This window comes from Salvelinus alpinus, chromosome 27 (assembly GCF_045679555.1).
Source record: "Salvelinus alpinus chromosome 27, SLU_Salpinus.1, whole genome shotgun sequence".
Taxonomy (NCBI): Eukaryota; Metazoa; Chordata; class Actinopteri; order Salmoniformes; family Salmonidae; genus Salvelinus; species Salvelinus alpinus.
In genome coordinates this window covers 5,348,636-5,367,630 of record NC_092112.1, presented here as the reverse complement: position 1 = coordinate 5,367,630, position 18,995 = coordinate 5,348,636, and the positions used below count along the sequence as shown (strand labels likewise).

The 18,995-nt window shown below is 45.9% G+C and overlaps 1 protein-coding gene across 3 annotated transcripts in view; it reads left to right on the top strand.

Annotated features, from left to right (window-relative positions):
- The window catches only part of LOC139555916 (DNA (cytosine-5)-methyltransferase 3A-like), a 112,663-nt gene extending 93,668 nt beyond the window's left edge, over nt 1-18,995 (top strand). For all 3 annotated transcript variants that reach the window (XM_071369288.1, XM_071369286.1, XM_071369287.1), the window contains one exon: nt 16,749-18,995. In XM_071369288.1, the coding sequence (XP_071225389.1) occupies nt 16,749-16,890 (142 nt within the window). In that variant the 3' untranslated portion in view covers nt 16,891-18,995. The remainder of the gene's footprint in view (nt 1-16,748) is intronic.

Sequence of the window (18,995 nt, the reverse complement as noted above, 5' to 3'; positions counted from 1 at the left end):
TGACCCCTGACCTAACTATACTGAGATGGAGAGGTAACCCCTGACCCCTGGCCTAACTATACTGAGATGGAAAGGTAACCCCTGACCCCTGACCTAACTATACTGAGATGGAGAGGTAACCCCTGACCCCTGACCTAACTATACTGAGATGGAGAGGTAACCCCTGACCCCTGACCTAACTATACTGAGATGGAGAGGTAACCCCTGACCCCTAACCTAACTATACTGAGATGGAGAGGTAACCCCTGACCCCTGACCTAACTATACTGAGATGGAGAGGTAACCCCTGACCCCTGACCTAACTATACTGAGATGGAGAGGTAACCCCTGACCCCTAACCTAACTATACTGAGATGGGGAGGTAACTCCTGACCCCTGACCTAACTATACTGAGATGGAGAGGTAACCCCTGACCCCTGACCTAACTATACTGAGATGGAGAGGTAACCCCTGACCCCTGACCTAACTATACTGAGAAGGAGAGGTAACCCCTGACCCCTGACCTAACTATACTGAGATGGAGAGGTAACCCCTGACCCCTGACCTAACTATACTGAGATGGAGAGGTAACCCCTGACCCCTGACCTAACTATACTGAGATGGAGAGGTAACCCCTGACCCCTAACCAAACTATACTGAGATGTAGAGGTAACCTGACCCCTGACCTAACTATACTGAGATGGAAAGGTAACCCCTGACCCCTGACCTAACTATACTGAGATGGAGAGGTAACCCCTGACCCCTGACCTAACTATACTGAGATGGAGAGGTAACCCCTGACCCCTGACCTAATTATTCTGAGATGGAGAGTTAACCCCTGACCTAACTATACTGAGATGGAGAGGTAACCCCTGACCCCTAACCAAACTATACTGAGATGGAAAGGTAACCCCTGACCCCTGACCTAACTATACTGAGATGGAGAGGTAACCCCTGACCCCTGACCTAACTATACTGAGATGGAGAGGTAACCACTGACCCCTGACCTAACTATACTGAGATGGAGAGGTAACCCCTGACCCCTGACCTAACTATACTGAGATGGAGAGGTAACCCCTGACCCCTGACCTAACTATACTGTGATGCAGAGGTAACCCCTGACCCCTGACCTAACTATACTGAGATGGAGAGGTAACCCCTGACCCCTGACCTAACTATACTGAGATGGAGAGGTAACCCCTGACCTAACTATACTGAGATGGAGAGGTAACCCCTGACCCCTGACCTAACTATACTGAGATGGAGAGGTAACCCCTGACCTAACTATACTGAGATGGAGAGGTAACCCCTGACCTAACTATACTGAGATGGAAAGGTAACCTGACCCCTGACCTAACTATACTGAGATGGAGAGGTAACCCCTGACCCCTGACCTAACTATACTGAGATGGAGAGGTAACCCCTGACCCCTGACCAAACTATACTGAGATGTAGAGGTAACCTGACCCCTGACCTAACTATGCTGAGATGGAAAGGTAACCTGACCCCTGACCTAACTATACTGAGATGGAGAGGTAACCCCTGACCCCTAACCAAACTATACTGAGATGGAAAGGTAACCCCTGACCCCTGACCTAACTATACTGAGATGGAAAGGTAACCACTGACCCCTGACCTAACTATACTGAGATGGAGAGGTAACCCCTGACCCCTGGCCTAACTATACTGAGATGGAAAGGTAACCTGACCCCTGACCTAACTATACTGAGATGGAGAGGTAACCCCTGACCTAACTATACTGAGATGGAAAGGTAACCTGACCCCTGACCTAACTATACTGAGATGGAGAGGTAACCCCTGACCCCTGACCTAACTATACTGAGATGGAGAGGTAACCCCTGACCCCTGACCAAACTATACTGAGATGGAAAGGTAACCCCTGACCCCTGACCTAACTATACTGAGATGGAGAGGTAACCCCTGACCCCTGACCTAACTATACTGAGATGGAAAGGTAACCCCTGACCCCTAACCTAACTATACTGAGATGGAGAGGTAACCCCTGACCCCTGACCAAACTATACTGAGATGGAAAGGTAACCCCTGACCCCTGACCTAACTATACTGAGATGGAGAGGTAACCCCTGACCCCTGACCTAACTATACTGAGATGGAAAGGTAACCCCTGACCCCTAACCTAACTATACTGAGATGGAGAGGTAACCCCTGACCCCTGACCTAACTATACTGAGATGGAGAGGTAACCCCTGACCCCTGACCTAACTATACTGAGATGGAGAGGTAACCCCTGACCCCTGACCTAACTATACTGAGATGGAGAGGTAACCCCTGACCCCTGACCTAACTATACTGAGATGGAGAGGTAACCCCTGACCTAACTATACTGAGATGGAGAGGTAACCCCTGACCTAACTATACTGAGATGGAAAGGTAACCACTGACCCCTGACCTAACTATACTGAGATGGAGAGGTAACCCCTGACCTAACTATACTGAGATGGAGAGGTAACCCCTGACCCCTGACCTAACTATACTGAGATGGAGAGGTAACCCCTGACCCCTGACCTAACTATACTGAGATGGAGAGGTAACCCCTGACCCCTGACCTAACTATACTGAGATGGAGAGGTAACCCCTGACCCCTAACCAAACTATACTGAGATGGAAAGGTAACCCCTGACCCCTGACCTAACTATACTGAGATGGAAAGGTAACCACTGACCCCTGACCTAACTATACTGAGATGGAGAGGTAACCCCTGACCCCTGGCCTAACTATACTGAGATGGAAAGGTAACCTGACCCCTGACCTAACTATACTGAGATGGAGAGGTAACCCCTGACCCCTGACCTAACTATACTGAGATGGAAAGGTAACCTGACCCCTGACCAAACTATACTGAGATGGAAAGGTAACCTGACCCCTGACCTAACTATACTGAGATGGAGAGGTAACCCCTGACCCCTGACCTAACTATACTGAGATGGAGAGTTAACCCCTGACCTAATTATTCTGAGATGGAGAGTTAACCCCTGACCTAACTATACTGAGATGGAAAGGTAACCTGACCCCTGACCTAATTATTCTGAGATGGAGAGTTAACCCCTGACCCCTGACCTAACTATACTGAGATGGAGAGGTAACCCCTGACCCCTGACCTAACTATACTGAGATGCAGAGGTAACCCCTGACCCCTGACCTAACTATACTGAGATGGATAGGTAACCTGACCCCTGACCTAACTATACTGAGATGGAGAGGTAACCCCTGACCCCTGACCTAACTTTACTGAGATGGAGAGGTAACCCCTGACCTAACTATACTGAGATGGAGAGGTAACCCCTGACCCCTGACCTAACTATACTGAGATGCAGAGGTAACCCCTGACCCCTGACCTAACTATACTGAGATGGAGAGGTAACCCCTGACCTAACTATACTGAGATGGAGAGGTAACCCCTGACCCCTGACCTAACTATACTGAGATGGGGAGGTAACCCCTGACCCCTGACCTAACTATACTGAGATGGAGAGGTAACCCCTGACCCCTGACCTAACTATACTGAGATGGAGAGGTAACCCCTGACCTAACTATACTGAGATGGAGAGGTAACCCCTGACCCCTGACCTAACTATACTGAGATGGAGAGGTAACCCCTGACCCCTGACCTAACTATACTGAGATGGAGAGGTAACCCCTGACCCCTGACCTAACTATACTGAGATGGAGAGGTAACCCCTGACCCCTGACCTAACTATACTGAGATGCAGAGGTAACCCCTGACCCCTGACCTAACTATACTGAGATGGAGAGGTAACCCCTGACCCCTGACCTAACTATACTGAGATGGAGAGGTAACCCCTGACCCCTAACCAAACTATACTGAGATGGAGAGGTAACCCCTGACCCCTGACCTAACTATACTGAGATGGAGAGGTAACCCCTGACCCCTGACCTAACTATACTGAGATGGAAAGGTAACCTGACCCCTGACCTAACTATACTGAGATGGAGAGGTAACCCCTGACCCCTGACCTAACTATACTGAGATGGAGAGGTAACCCCTGACCCCTGACCTAACTATACTGAGATGGAAAGGTAACCCCTGACCCCTGACCTAACTATACTGAGATGGAGAGGTAACCCCTGACCCCTGACCTAACTATACTGAGATGGAGAGGTAACCCCTGACCCCTGACCTAACTATACTGAGATGGAGAGGTAACCCCTAACCCCTGACCTAACTATACTGAGATGGAGAGGTAACCCCTGACCCCTGACCTAACTATACTGAGATGGAGAGGTAACCCCTGACCTAACTATACTGAGATGGAGAGGTAACCCCTGACCCCTGACCTAACTATACTGAGATGGAGAGGTAACCCCTGACCCCTGACCTAACTATACTGAGATGGAGAGGTAACCCCTAACCCCTGACCTAACTATACTGAGATGGAGAGGTAACCCCTGACCTAACTATACTGAGATGGAAAGGTAACCTGACCCCTGACCTAATTATACTGAGATGCAGAGGTAACCCCTGACCCCTGACCTAACTATACTGAGATGGATAGGTAACCTGACCCCTGACCTAATTATTCTGAGATGGAGAGTTAACCCCTGACCCCTGACCTAACTATACTGAGATGGAGAAGTAACCCCTGACCTAACTATACTGAGATGGAAAGGTAACCACTGACCCCTGACCTAACTATACTGAGATGGAAAGGTAACCCCTGACCCCTGACCTAACTATACTGAGATGGAAAGGTAACCCCTGACCCCTGACCTAACTATACTGAGATGGAGAGGTAACCCCTGACCCCTGACCTAACTATACTGAGATGGAGAGGTAACCCCTAACCCCTGACCTAACTATACTGAGATGGAGAGGTAACCCCTGACCCCTGACCTAACTATACTGAGATGGAAAGGTAACCTGACCCCTGACCTAACTATACTGAGATGGAGAGGTAACCCCTGACCCCTGACCTAACTATACTGAGATGGAGAGGTAACCCCTGACCCCTGACCAAACTATACTGAGATGGAAAGGTAACCCCTGACCCCTGACCTAACTATACTGAGATGGAGAGGTAACCCCTGACCCCTGACCTAACTATACTGAGATGGAAAGGTAACCCCTGACCCCTAACCTAACTATACTGAGATGGAGAGGTAACCCCTGACCCCTGACCAAACTATACTGAGATGGAAAGGTAACCCCTGACCCCTGACCTAACTATACTGAGATGGAGAGGTAACCCCTGACCCCTGACCTAACTATACTGAGATGGAAAGGTAACCCCTGACCCCTAACCTAACTATACTGAGATGGAGAGGTAACCCCTGACCCCTGACCTAACTATACTGAGATGGAGAGGTAACCCCTGACCCCTGACCTAACTATACTGAGATGGAGAGGTAACCCCTGACCCCTGACCTAACTATACTGAGATGGAGAGGTAACCCCTGACCCCTGACCTAACTATACTGAGATGGAGAGGTAACCCCTGACCTAACTATACTGAGATGGAAAGGTAACCACTGACCCCTGACCTAACTATACTGAGATGGAGAGGTAACCCCTGACCTAACTATACTGAGATGGAGAGGTAACCCCTGACCCCTGACCTAACTATACTGAGATGGAGAGGTAACCCCTGACCCCTGACCTAACTATACTGAGATGGAGAGGTAACCCCTGACCCCTGACCTAACTATACTGAGATGGAGAGGTAACCCCTAACCCCTGACCTAACTATACTGAGATGGAAAGGTAACCACTGACCCCTGACCTAACTATACTGAGATGGAAAGGTAACCACTGACCCCTGACCTAACTATACTGAGATGGAAAGGTAACCACTGACCCCTGACCTAACTATACTGAGATGGAAAGGTAACCACTGACCCCTGACCTAACTATACTGAGATGGAGAGGTAACCCCTGACCCCTGACCTAACTATACTGAGATGGAAAGGTAACCTGACCCCTGACCTAACTATACTGAGATGGAGAGGTAACCCCTGACCCCTGACCTAACTATACTGAGATGGAGAGGTAACCCCTGACCCCTAACCTAACTATACTGAGATGGAGAGGTAACCCCTGACCCCTGACCTAACTATACTGAGATGGAGAGGTAACCCCTGACCCCTGACATAACTATACTGAGATGGAGAGGTAACCCCTGACCCCTGACCTAACTATACTGAGATGGAGAGGTAACCCCTGACCCCTGACCTAACTATACTGAGATGGAGAGGTAACCCCTGACCCCTGACCTAACTATACTGAGATGGAGAGGTAACCCCTGACCCCTAACCTAACTATACTGAGATGGAGAGGTAACCCCTGACCTAACTATACTGAGATGGAGAGGTAACCTGACCCCTGACCTAACTATACATGAGATGGAAAGGTAACCTGACCCCTGACCTAGCTATACTGAGATGGAGAGGTAACCCCTGACCCCTGACCTAACTATACTGAGATGGAAAGGTAACCTGACCCCTGACCTAACTATACTGAGATGGAGAGGTAACCCCTGACCCCTGACCTAACTATACTGAGATGGAGAGGTAACCCCTGACCCCTGACCTAACTATACTGAGATGGAAAGGTAACCCCTGACCCCTGACCTAACTATACTGAGATGGAGAGGTAACCCCTGACCTAACTATACTGAGATGGAGAGCTGACCCCTGACCTAACTATACTGAGATGGAGAGGTAACCCCTGACCCCTGACCTAACTATACTGAGATGGAGAGGTAACCCCTGACCCCTGACCTAACTATACTGAGATGGAGAGGTAACCTGACCCCTGACCTAACTATACTGAGATGGAAAGGTAACCCCTGACCCCTGACCTAACTATACTGAGATGGAGAGGTAACCCCTGACCCCTGACCTAACTATACTGAGATGGAAAGGTAACCTGACCCCTGACCTAACTATACTGAGATGGAAAGGTAACCTGACCCCTGACCTAATTATTCTGAGATGGAGAGTTAACCCCTGACCCCTGACCTAACTATACTGAGATGGAGAGGTAACCCCTGACCTAACTATACTGAGATGGAGAGGTAACCCCTGACCTAACTATACTGAGATGGAGAGGTAACCCCTGACCCCTGACCTAACTATACTGAGATGGAAAGGTAACCTGACCCCTGACCTAACTATACTGAGATGGAAAGGTAACCTGACCCCTGACCTAATTATTCTGAGATGGAGAGTTAACCCCTGACCCCTGACCTAACTATACTGAGATGGAGAGGTAACCTGACCCCTGACCTAACTATACTGAGATGGAAAGGTAACCCCTGACCCATGACCTAACTATACTGAGATGGAAAGGTAACCTGACCCCTGACCTAACTATACTGAGATGGAAAGGTAACCTGACCCCTGACCTAACTATACTGAGATGGAAAGGTAACCCCTGACCCCTGACCTAACTATACTGAGATGGAAAGGTAACCTGACCCCTGACCTAACTATACTGAGATGGAAAGGTAACCTGACCCCTGACCTAATTATTCTGAGATGGAGAGTTAACCCCTGACCCCTGACCTAACTATACTGAGATGGAGAGGTAACCCCTGACCCCTGACCTAACTATACTGAGATGCAGAGGTAACCCCTGACCCCTGACCTAACTATACTGAGAAGGATAGGTAACCTGACCCCTGACCTAACTATACTGAGATGGAGAGGTAACCCCTGACCCCTGACCTAACTTTACTGAGATGGAGAGGTAACCCCTTACCCCTGACCTAACTATACTGAGATGGAGAGGTAACCCCTGACCTAACTATACTGAGATGCAGAGGTAACCCCTGACCCCTGACCTAACTATACTGAGATGGAGAGGTAACCCCTGACCTAACTATTCTGAGATGGAGAGGTAACCCCTGACCCCTGACCTAACTATACTGAGATGGAGAGGTAACCCCTGACCCCTGACCTAACTATACTGAGATGGAGAGGTAACCCCTGACCCCTGACCTAACTATACTGAGATGGAGAGGTAACCCCTGACCTAACTATACTGAGATGGAGAGGTAACCCCTGACCCCTGACCTAACTATACTGAGATGGAGAGGTAACCCCTGACCCCTGACCTAACTATACTGAGATGGAGAGGTAACCCCTGACCCCTGACCTAACTATACTGAGATGGAGAGGTAACCCCTGACCCCTGACCTAACTATACTGAGATGCAGAGGTAACCCCTGACCCCTGACCTAACTATACTGAGATGGAGAGGTAAACCCTGACCCCTGACCTAACTATACTGAGATGGAGACGTAACCCCTGACCCCTAACCAAACTATGCTGAGATGGAGAGGTAACCCCTGACCCCTGACCTAACTATACTGAGATGGAGAGGTAACCCCTGACTGACCTAACTATACTGAGATGGAAAGGTAACCTGACCCCTGACCTAACTATACTGAGATGGAGAGGTAACCCCTGACCCCTGACCTAACTATACTGAGATGGAGAGGTAACCCCTGACCCCTGACCTAACTATACTGAGATGGAAAGGTAACCCCTGACCCCTGACCTAACTATACTGAGATGGAGAGGTAACCCCTGACCCCTGACCTAACTATACTGAGATGGAGAGGTAACCCCTGACCCCTGACCTAACTATACTGAGATGGAGAGGTAACCCCTAACCCCTGACCTAACTATACTGAGATGGAGAGGTAACCCCTGACCCCTGACCTAACTATACTGAGATGGAGAGGTAACCCCTGACCTAACTATACTGAGATGGAAAGGTAACCCCTGACCCCTAACCTAACTATACTGAGATGGAGAGGTAACCCCTGACCCCTGACCTAACTATACTGAGATGGAGAGGTAACCCCTGACCCCTGACCTAACTATACTGAGATGGAGAGGTAACCCCTGACCCCTGACCTAACTATACTGAGATGGAGAGGTAACCCCTGACCCCTGACCTAACTATACTGAGATGGAGAGGTAACCCCTGACCCCTGACCTAACTATACTGAGATGCAGAGGTAACCCCTGACCTAACTATACTGAGATGGAGAGGTAACCCCTGACCCCTGACCTAACTATACTGAGATGGAGAGGTAACCCCTGACCCCTGACCTAACTATACTGAGATGGAAAGGTAACCCCTGACCCCTGACCTAACTATACTGAGATGGAAAGGTAACCCCTGACCCCTAACCTAACTATACTGAGATGGAGAGGTAACCCCTGACCCCTGACCTAACTATACTGAGATGGAGAGGTAACCCCTGACCCCTAACCAAACTATACTGAGATGGAAAGGTAACCCCTGACCCCTGACCTAACTATACTGAGATGGAAAGGTAACCCCTGACCCCTGACCTAACTATACTGAGATGGAGAGGTAACCCCTGACCTAACTATACTGAGATGGAGAGGTAACCCCTGACCCCTGACCTAACTATACTGAGATGGAGAGGTAACCCCTGACCCCTGACCTAACTATACTGAGATGGAGAGGTAACCCCTGACCCCTAACCAAACTATACTGAGATGGAAAGGTAACCCCTGACCCCTGACCTAACTATACTGAGATGGAAAGGTAACCCCTGACCCCTGACCTAACTATACTGAGATGGAGAGGTAACCCCTGACCCCTGACCTAACTATACTGAGATGGAGAGGTAACCCCTGACCCCTGACCTAACTATACTGAGATGGAGAGGTAACCCCTGACCCCTGACCTAACTATACTGAGATGGAGAGGTAACCCCTGACCCCTGACCTAACTATACTGAGATGGAGAGGTAACCCCTGACCCCTAACCTACATTTTTTTACATTACATTCTTATTCTATAATGTATTAAATAGTTTTTTCCCCCTCATCAATCTACACACAATACCCCATATCACATTTACATAAGTATTCAGACCCTTTACTCAGTACTTTGTTGAAACACCTTTGGCAGCGTTTACAGCCTCAAGTCTTCTTGGGAATGACGCTACAAGCTTGGCACACCTGTATTTGGGGAGTTTCTCCCATTCTTCTCTGCAGATCCTCTCAAGCTCTTTCAGGTTGGATGGGGAACGTCGCTGCACAGCTATTTTCAGGGCCCCCCAGAGGTGTTCGATCAGGTTCAAGTCCGGGCTCTGGCTGGGACACTCAAGGACATTCAGAGACTTGTCCTGAAGCCACTCCTGCTTTGTCTTGGCTGTGTGCTTAGGGTCGTTGTCCTGTTGGAAGGTGAACCTTCTCCCCAGTCTGAGGTCCTGAGCATTCTGATTGCAGGTTTTCATCAAGGATCTCTCTGTACTTGCTCTGTTCATTTTTCCCTCGATCCTGACTAGTCTCCCAGTCCCTGCCGCTGAAAAACATCCCCACAGGATGATGCTGCCACCACCATGCTTCACCGTAGGGATTTTGCCAGGATTCCTCCAGACGTGACGCTTGTCATTCAGGCCAAAGAGTTCAATCTTGGTTTCATCAGACCAGAGAATCTTGTTTCTCATGGTCTGAGAATCCTTTAGGTTCGTTTTGGCAAATTTCAAGCGGGCTGTCATGTGCCTTTTACTGAGGGGTGGCTTCCGTCTGGTCACTCTAAAATAAAGGCCTGATTGGTGGAGTGCTGCAGAGATCATTTGCTTCTGGAATCTTCACCATTCTCCTCAGAGGAACTCTGGAGCTCTGTCAGAGTGACCATCGGGTTCTTGGTCACCTTCCTGACCAAGGCCATTCTCCCCCGATTGCTCAGTTTGGCCGGGTGGCCAGCTCTAGGAAGAGTCTTGGTGGTTACAAACTTCTTCCATTTAAGAATGATGGAGGCCACTGTGTTCTTGGGGACCTTCAATACTGCAGAAATATTTTGGTACCCTTCCCCAGTTCTGTTCCTCGACACAATCCTGTCTCGGAGCTCTACGGACGATTCCTTCAACCTCGTGGCTTGGTTTTTGCTCTGACATGCACTGTCAACTTTGGGACCTTATATAGACAGGTGTGTGCCTTTCCAAATCATGTCAAATCAATTGAATTTACCACAGGTGTACTTCAATCAAGTTGTAGAATAATTGCAAAGAGTTGCAAAGAAAAAGCCATATCTTCATCACAAAACCAACTGATATTGCCAACATCTCAGACTGGCCAATAAAAAGAAAAGATTAAGATGGGCAAAAGAACACAGACACTGGACAGAGGCCTAGGCCAGCATCCCGGAGTCGCCTCTTCACTGTCGACGTTGAGACTGGTGTTTTACGGGTACTATTCAATGAAGCTGCCAGTTGAGGACTTGTGAGGCATCTGTTTCTCAAACTAGACACTTTAATGTACTTGTCCTCTTGCTCAGTTGTGCACCGGGGCCTCCCACTCCTCTTTCTATTCTGAGCCAGTTTGCTCTGTTCTGTGAAGGGACTACACACAACGTTGTACGAGATCTTCAGTTTCTTGGCAATTTCTCGTATGGAATAGCCTTCATTTCTCGGAACAAGAATAGACTGATGAGTTTCAGAAGAAAGGTCTTTGTTTCTGGCCATTTTGAGCCTGTAATCGAACCCACAAATGCTAATGCTCCAGTTTTATTTTTAATTTTAGTTTACCTTTATTTAATCAGGTAGGCCAGTTGAGAACAAGTTCTCATTTACAACTGTGACCTGGCCAAGATAAAGCAAAGCAGGGCGACAAATACAACAACACAGAGTTACACATGGAATAAACAAAAGTACAGTCAATTACACAATAGAAAAAATCTATATACAGTGTGTGCAAATGTAGTAAGATTAGGGAGGTAAGGCAATAAATAGTCCATAGTGGCGAAATAATTACAATTTAGCATTAACACGGGAGTGATAGATGTGCAGATGATGATGTGCAAGTAGAGATACTGGGGTCAAAAATAAATAACAATATGGGGATGAGGTAGTTGGTTGGGCTATTTACAGATGGGCTGTGTACAGATACTCAACTAGTCTAAAGGCCAGTTTTATTGCTTCTTTAATCAGGACAACAGTTTTCAGCTGTGATAACATAATTGCAAAAGTGTTTTCTAATGATCAATCAGTTTTTTTAAATTATAAACTTGGATGAGCTAACACAACGTGCCATTGGAACACAGGAGTGATGGTTGCTGATAATGGGCCTCTGTACGCCTATGTAGATATTCCATTAAAAATCAGCCGTTTCCAGCTACAATAGTAATTTACAACATTAACAATGTCTACACTGTATTTCTGATCAATTTGATGTTATTGTAATGGACAATAAATGTGGACATTTCTAAGTGACCCCAAACTTTTGAACGGTAGTGTATATACTGTATATATATATATATAAACTCAGCAAAAAAAGAAACGTCCCTTTTTCAGGACCCTGTCTTTCAAAGATAATTCGTAAAAATCCAAATAACTTCACAGATCTTCATTGTAAAGGGATTAAACACTGTTTCCCATGCTTGTTCAATGAACCATAAACGATTAATGAACATGCACCTGTGGAACGGTCGTTAAGACACTAACAGCTTATAGACGGTAGGCAATTAAGGTCACAATTATGAAAACTTAGGACACTAAAGAGGCCTTTCTACTGACTCTGAAAAACACCAAAAGAAAGATGCCCAGGGTCCCTGCTCATCTGTGTGGACGTGCCTAAGGCATGCTGCAAGAAGGCATGAGGAGTGCAGATGTGGCCAGGGCAATAAATTGCAATGTCCGTACTGTGAGACGCCTAAGACAGCGCTACAGGGAGACAGGACAGACAGCTGATCGTCCTCGCAGTGGCAGACCACGTGTAACAACACTTGCACAGGATTGGTACATACGAACATCACACCTGCGGGACAGGTACAGGATGGCAACAACAACTGCCCGAGTTACACCAGGAACACACAATCCCTCCATCAGTGCTCAGACTGTCCACAATAGGCTGAGAGAGTCTGGACTGAGGGCTTGTAGGCCTGTTGTAAGGCAGTTCCTCACCAGACATCACTGGCAACAACGTCGCCTATGGACACAAACCCACCGTCGCTGGACCAGACAGGACTGGCAAAAAGTGCTCTTCACTGACGAGTCGCGGTTTTGTCTCACAAGGGGTGATGGTCGGATTCGCGTTTATCGTCAAAGGAATGAGCGTTACACCGAGGCCTGTACTCTGGAGCGGGATCGATTTGGAGGTGGAGGGTCCGTCATGGTCTGGGGCGGTGTGTCACAGTATCATCGGACTGAGCTTGTTGTCATTGCAGGCAATCTTAATGCTGTGCGTTACAGGGAAGACATCCTCCTCCCTCATGTGGTACCCTTCCTGCAGTCTCATCCTGACATGACCCTCCATCATGACAATGCCACCAGCCATACTGCTCGTTCTGTGCATGATTTCCTGCAAGACAGGAATGCCAGTGTTCTGCCATGGCCAGCGATGAGCCCGGATCTCAATCCCATTGAGCACGTCTGGGACCTGTTGGATCGGAGGGTGAGGGCTAGGGCCATCCCCCCCAGAAATGTCTGGGAACTTGCAGGTGCCTTGGTGGAAGAGTCTAACATCTCACAGCAAGAACTGGCACATCTGGTGCAGTCCATGAGGAGGAGATGCACTGCAGTACTTAATGCAGCTGGGGCCCACACCAGATACTGACTGTTACTTTTGATTTTGAACCCCCCTTTGTTCAGGGACACATTATTCCATTTCTGTTAGTCACATGTCTGTGGAACTTGTTCAGTTTATGTCTCAGTTGTTGAATCTTGTTATTTTTATACAAATATTTACACATGTTAAGTTTGCTGAAAATAAACGCAGTTGACAGTGAGAGGACGCTTTTTTTGCTGAGTTTATATACTGTATATACACGCACAAGTATGTGAACTATTTCAAATTAGCAGATTCTGCTTTTTTTTATACACCCGTTGCTCACGTATATAAAATTGAGCACACAGTCTTGCAATCTCCTTAGACAGGCATTGTCAGTAGAATGGCCTTACTAAAGAGCTCAATGACTTTCAACATGGTCCCATCATGGGATGCCACCTTTCCAGCAAGCCAGTTCATCAAATTTCTGCCCTGCTAGAGCTGCCCTGGTCAACTGTAAGTGCTGTTATTTTTTATGTGTAGGCTCAGCCACAAAGTGGTAGGCCACACAAGTTCACAGAACGAGACCGTCGAGTGCTGAAGCACGTAGCGCGTAAAAATCGTCTGTCCTTGGTTGCAACACTCACTACCGAGTTCCAAACTGTCTCTGGAAGCAATGCCAACACAAGAACTGTTCGTTGGGAGCTTCATGAAATGGGTTTCCATGGCCGAGCAGCCGCACACAAGCCTAAGATCACCATGCACATAGCCAAGGTCTACTGTCTCTACTGTAGTTCTACTGTCTCTACTCTAGTTCTACTGTCTCTACTCTAGTTCTACTGTCTCTACTCTAGTTCTACTGTCTCTACTGTAGTTATACTGTCTCTACTCTAGTTCTACTGTCTCTAATCTAGTTCTACTGTCTCTAATCTAGTTATACTGTCTCTACTCTAGTTCTACTGTCTCTACTGTAGTTATACTGTCTCTACTCTAGTTCTACTGTCTCTAATCTAGTTCTACTGTCTCTACTCTAGTTCTACTGTCTCTACTGTAGTTCTACTGTCTCTAATCTAGTTCTACTGTCTCTACTGTAGGTCTACTGTCTCTACTGTAGTTATAATGTCTCTACTCTAGTTCTACTGTCTCTACTGTAGGTCTACTGTCTCTACTGTAGTTATAATGTCTCTACTCTAGTTATAATGTCTCTACTCTAGTTACACTGTCTCTACTCTAGTTCTACTGTCTCTACTCTAGTTATACTGTCTCTACTCTAGTTCTACTGTCTCTACTGTAGTTATACTGTCTCTACTCTAGTTCTACTGTCTCTAATCTAGTTATACTGTCTCTAATCTAGTTCTACTGTCTCTACTCTAGTTCTACTGTCTCTAATCTAGTTCTACTGTCTCTACTCTAGTTCTACTGTCTCTAATCTAGTTCTACTGTCTCTACTGTAGTTATACTGTCTCTACTCTAGTTCTAATGTCTCTATTCTAGTTCTACTGTCTCTACTCTAGTTCTACTGTCTCTACTCTAGTTCTACTGTCTCTAATCTAGTTCTACTGTCTCTAATCTAGTTATACTGTCTCTACTCTAGTTCTACTGTCTCTAATCTAGTTCTACTGTCTCTACTGTAGGTCTACTGTCTCTACTGTAGTTATAATGTCTCTACTCTAGTTCTACTGTCTCTATTCTAGTTCTACTGTCTCTACTCTAGTTATACTGTCTCTAATATAGTTATACTGTCTCTAATCTAGTTCTACTGTCTCTACTGTAGTTCTACTGTCTCTACTCTAGTTATACTGTCTCTAATATAGTTATACTGTCTCTAATCTAGTTCTACTGTCTCTACTGTAGTTCTACTGTCTCTAATCTAGTTCTACTGTCTCTAATCTAGTTATACTGTCTCTAATCTAGTTATACTGTCTCTACTCTAGTTCTACTGTCTCTAATCTAGTTCTACTGTCTCTACTGTAGGTCTACTGTCTCTACTGTAGTTATAATGTCTCTACTCTAGTTCTACTGTCTCTATTCTAGTTCTACTGTCTCTACTCTAGTTATACTGTCTCTAATATAGTTATACTGTCTCTAATCTAGTTCTACTGTCTCTACTGTAGTTCTACTGTCTCTACTCTAGTTATACTGTCTCTACTGTAGTTCTACAGTCTCTACTCTAGTTCTACTGTCTCTACTCTAGTTATACTGTCTCTAATATAGTTATACTGTCTCTAATCTAATTCTACTGTCTCTCCTGTAGGTCTACTGTCTCTACTGTAGTTATAATGTCTCTACTCTAGTTCTACTGTCTCTACTCTAGTTCTACTGTCTCTATTCTAGTTCTACTGTCTCTACTCTAGTTATACTGTCTCTAATATAGTTATACTGTCTCTACTCTAGTTCTACTGTCTCTACTCTAGTTCTACTGTCTCTACTCTAGTTCTACTGTCTCTAATATAGTTATACTGTCTCTACTCTAGTTCTACTGTCTCTACTCTAGTTCTACTGTCTCTACTGTAGTTATACTGTCTCTACTCTAGTTATACTGTCTCTACTCTAGTTATACTGTCTCTACTCTAGTTATACTGTCTCTACTGTAGTTATACTGTCTCTACTCTAGTTCTACTGTCTCTACTCTAGTTCTACTGTCTCTAATATAGTTCTACTGTCTCTACTCTAGTTCTACTGTCTCTACTGTAGTTATACTGTCTCTACTGTAGTTATACTATCTCTACTGTAGTTATATTGTCTCTACTGTAGTTCTACTGTCTCTACTCTAGTTATACTGTCTCTACTGTAGTTATACTATCTCTAATACAGTTATACTGTCTCTACTGTAGTTATACTGTCTCTACTGTAGTTATACTGTCTCTACTGTAGTTATACTATCTCTAATACAGTTATACTGTCTCTACTGTAGTTATACTATCTCTACTGTAGTTATACTGTCTCTACTGTAGTTCTACTGTCTCTACTGTAGTTATACTATCTCTAATACAGTTATACTGTCTCTACTGTAGTTATACTGTCTCTACTGTAGTTCTACTGTCTCTACTGTAGTTATACTATCTCTAATACAGTTATACTGTCTCTACTGTAGTTATACTATCTCTACTGTAGTTATATTGTCTCTACTGTAGTTATACTATCTCTACTCTAGTTCTACTGTCTCTACTCTAGTTCTACTATCTCTATTCATTTCATATTTTGTCTTTTGTAACCTCTGACCTCTTACCTCTGCAGGGTTTTTGGGTTCCCGGTCCACTACACAGATGTGTCCAACATGAGTCGTCTCTCCAGACAGCGTCTGTTGGGGCGGTCCTGGAGCGTTCCAGTCATACGACACCTCTTTGCCCCGCTCAAAGAGTACTTCGCCTGCAACTAATACAAACACACACACACACACACACACACACACACACACACACACACACACACACACACACACACACACACACACACACACACACACACACACACACACACACACCTCAACTGAAAGAGTTCTCAGCCTGGAGCCCCGCCCATGACCCACAGGCCGATGCCCAACCAGAAAGGTTCCAGCCCCACCTCGGTGTTAACCAATCACAAGCCAGGATACGCCCCAACCCCGGTGTTTACCTATCACAAACCAGGGAACACCCCCACCCCGGTGCTAACCAATCACAAACTAAACCTGTTATCCAGCCACAAAACAATACTCCGACAACATGGACTGTCTCTCTTCCAGTCTCTCTGTCACACACCTCAGATTCCTCAGATTCCATGGTGCTAGTTGACAAGGTGCTTCAACACTCAGTGGTGGTTAATCTGCTCTACATCTCCCTCCTGTACTGTTAATCACATCTATGGTGCTACACACACACACACACACACACACACACACACACACACACACACACACACACACACACACACACACACACACACACACACACACACACACACACACACACACACACACACACACACACACACACAGAGAAGTCACTACCAGGTCTTTGTTCAGTAGTTTCATTAGTTTGCAGTGTTTCTTTCTCTTCAGGTAGCAGCTTGTTTTCTACTGTCTCTAAGTGCAGCAGAGGGGTTAGAGGTCAGGGGTTAGAGGTCAGTGTTCTACAGTTAAGCGTTGTGGGGGTAGTTCAGCATGATGAGACCCGAGGTTAGCGCCCAGAGAGAGCCTCGTCTTTAGTTCAGTGGGCTAACGTGGTCTCGTGGCGCACAGACAATCCAGGTTTACACAGCAGTCAATCACACTAGTGGGTTACACAGTTTGCTGCACACACACACACACAAACATACACACACACACACAAACACACACACACACAGTTGTGATGAGCTGTTTCCAACCCTGTGCTCCGTCAAGCGCAAACACAGCTGTCTCCCATGGTGCAGTGGGGCGTTATGTCATAAGGTGCTCGCTTACGGTAATATGGTTACTCTGGGTTACCATCAATTACTATCTGTCAGTATAGTGAGTGGTCTGTTGTACTGTAGGGGGAGGGGCTTGGGGGTGGGATGTTTATTTGTTGTTTGATGTGATTTACTGGTGGTTATTTGATTGACAGGTGATAAGTCAACGAGGGTATCACCCGTTGAGAGTTGTGACAGGGTGGAGACCGAGCACAGAGACACGCTCCTCTCACGGCTGGAATGAAATGTGTTTTGAAGAGGATGTTTCAAAAGGTGCTAAAATAAAAATATGACAAATCTAGAATATATCAAATCTATAGTTAGAATAAGGTTGTCTTTCCAATGGCTGTATTTAGTTGTGGTAGAGAGTCAAAGGCAATATTATGTACTCTTGTATGCAGAATAACTAAAGCAGAATAACTAAAGCAGAATAACTAAAGGCTTTTTAACTTTGTACTTGAACCTGTAATGAATAAAGGATTCATGTTTTAGCCTAGAGATAATGTCTGGCACACTGATCGTGTATTGTGGTACATATACCTTCCTCCCCAGCAAACCGTGAACATTCCCAGAACGTTAGCTCAGATTCCCATTAAGTTCTAGTTCGGGTTTTATGTAACATTAGGATGATATCATATATTTATTCATCAAATGTGTTTTTTAGAGAACATTCCAAGGATATGTCATGTAACATTTAACAACCACAATAGAACATTCCCCAAAAGTGTGTATGTTTGTATAAAACATTTGCATGATGTTGCTAGAACATTCCTATAACATATGTATTGTGTTCTTTAAAAGGTTCCCAGAATGTTTCTTTAGGTTGTGGGAACAGTCTGGTGGGAACATCACAAAATATATGTTCCAGAACACCAGAACTGTCCACTTGTGTGGCTCATTCTACAACTTGGATCTTTTACAGTGTCAAAAACATTCACCTGGTGTTTAGTCTGTTCTTTAATGGTTACCAGAATGTTTCATTAGGTTGTGGGAACAGTCTGGTGGGAACATTGTAACAATCAGCTTAGATTGTAAACTATGCTATCATATAAAATAAATACTGTTTTCCTATGA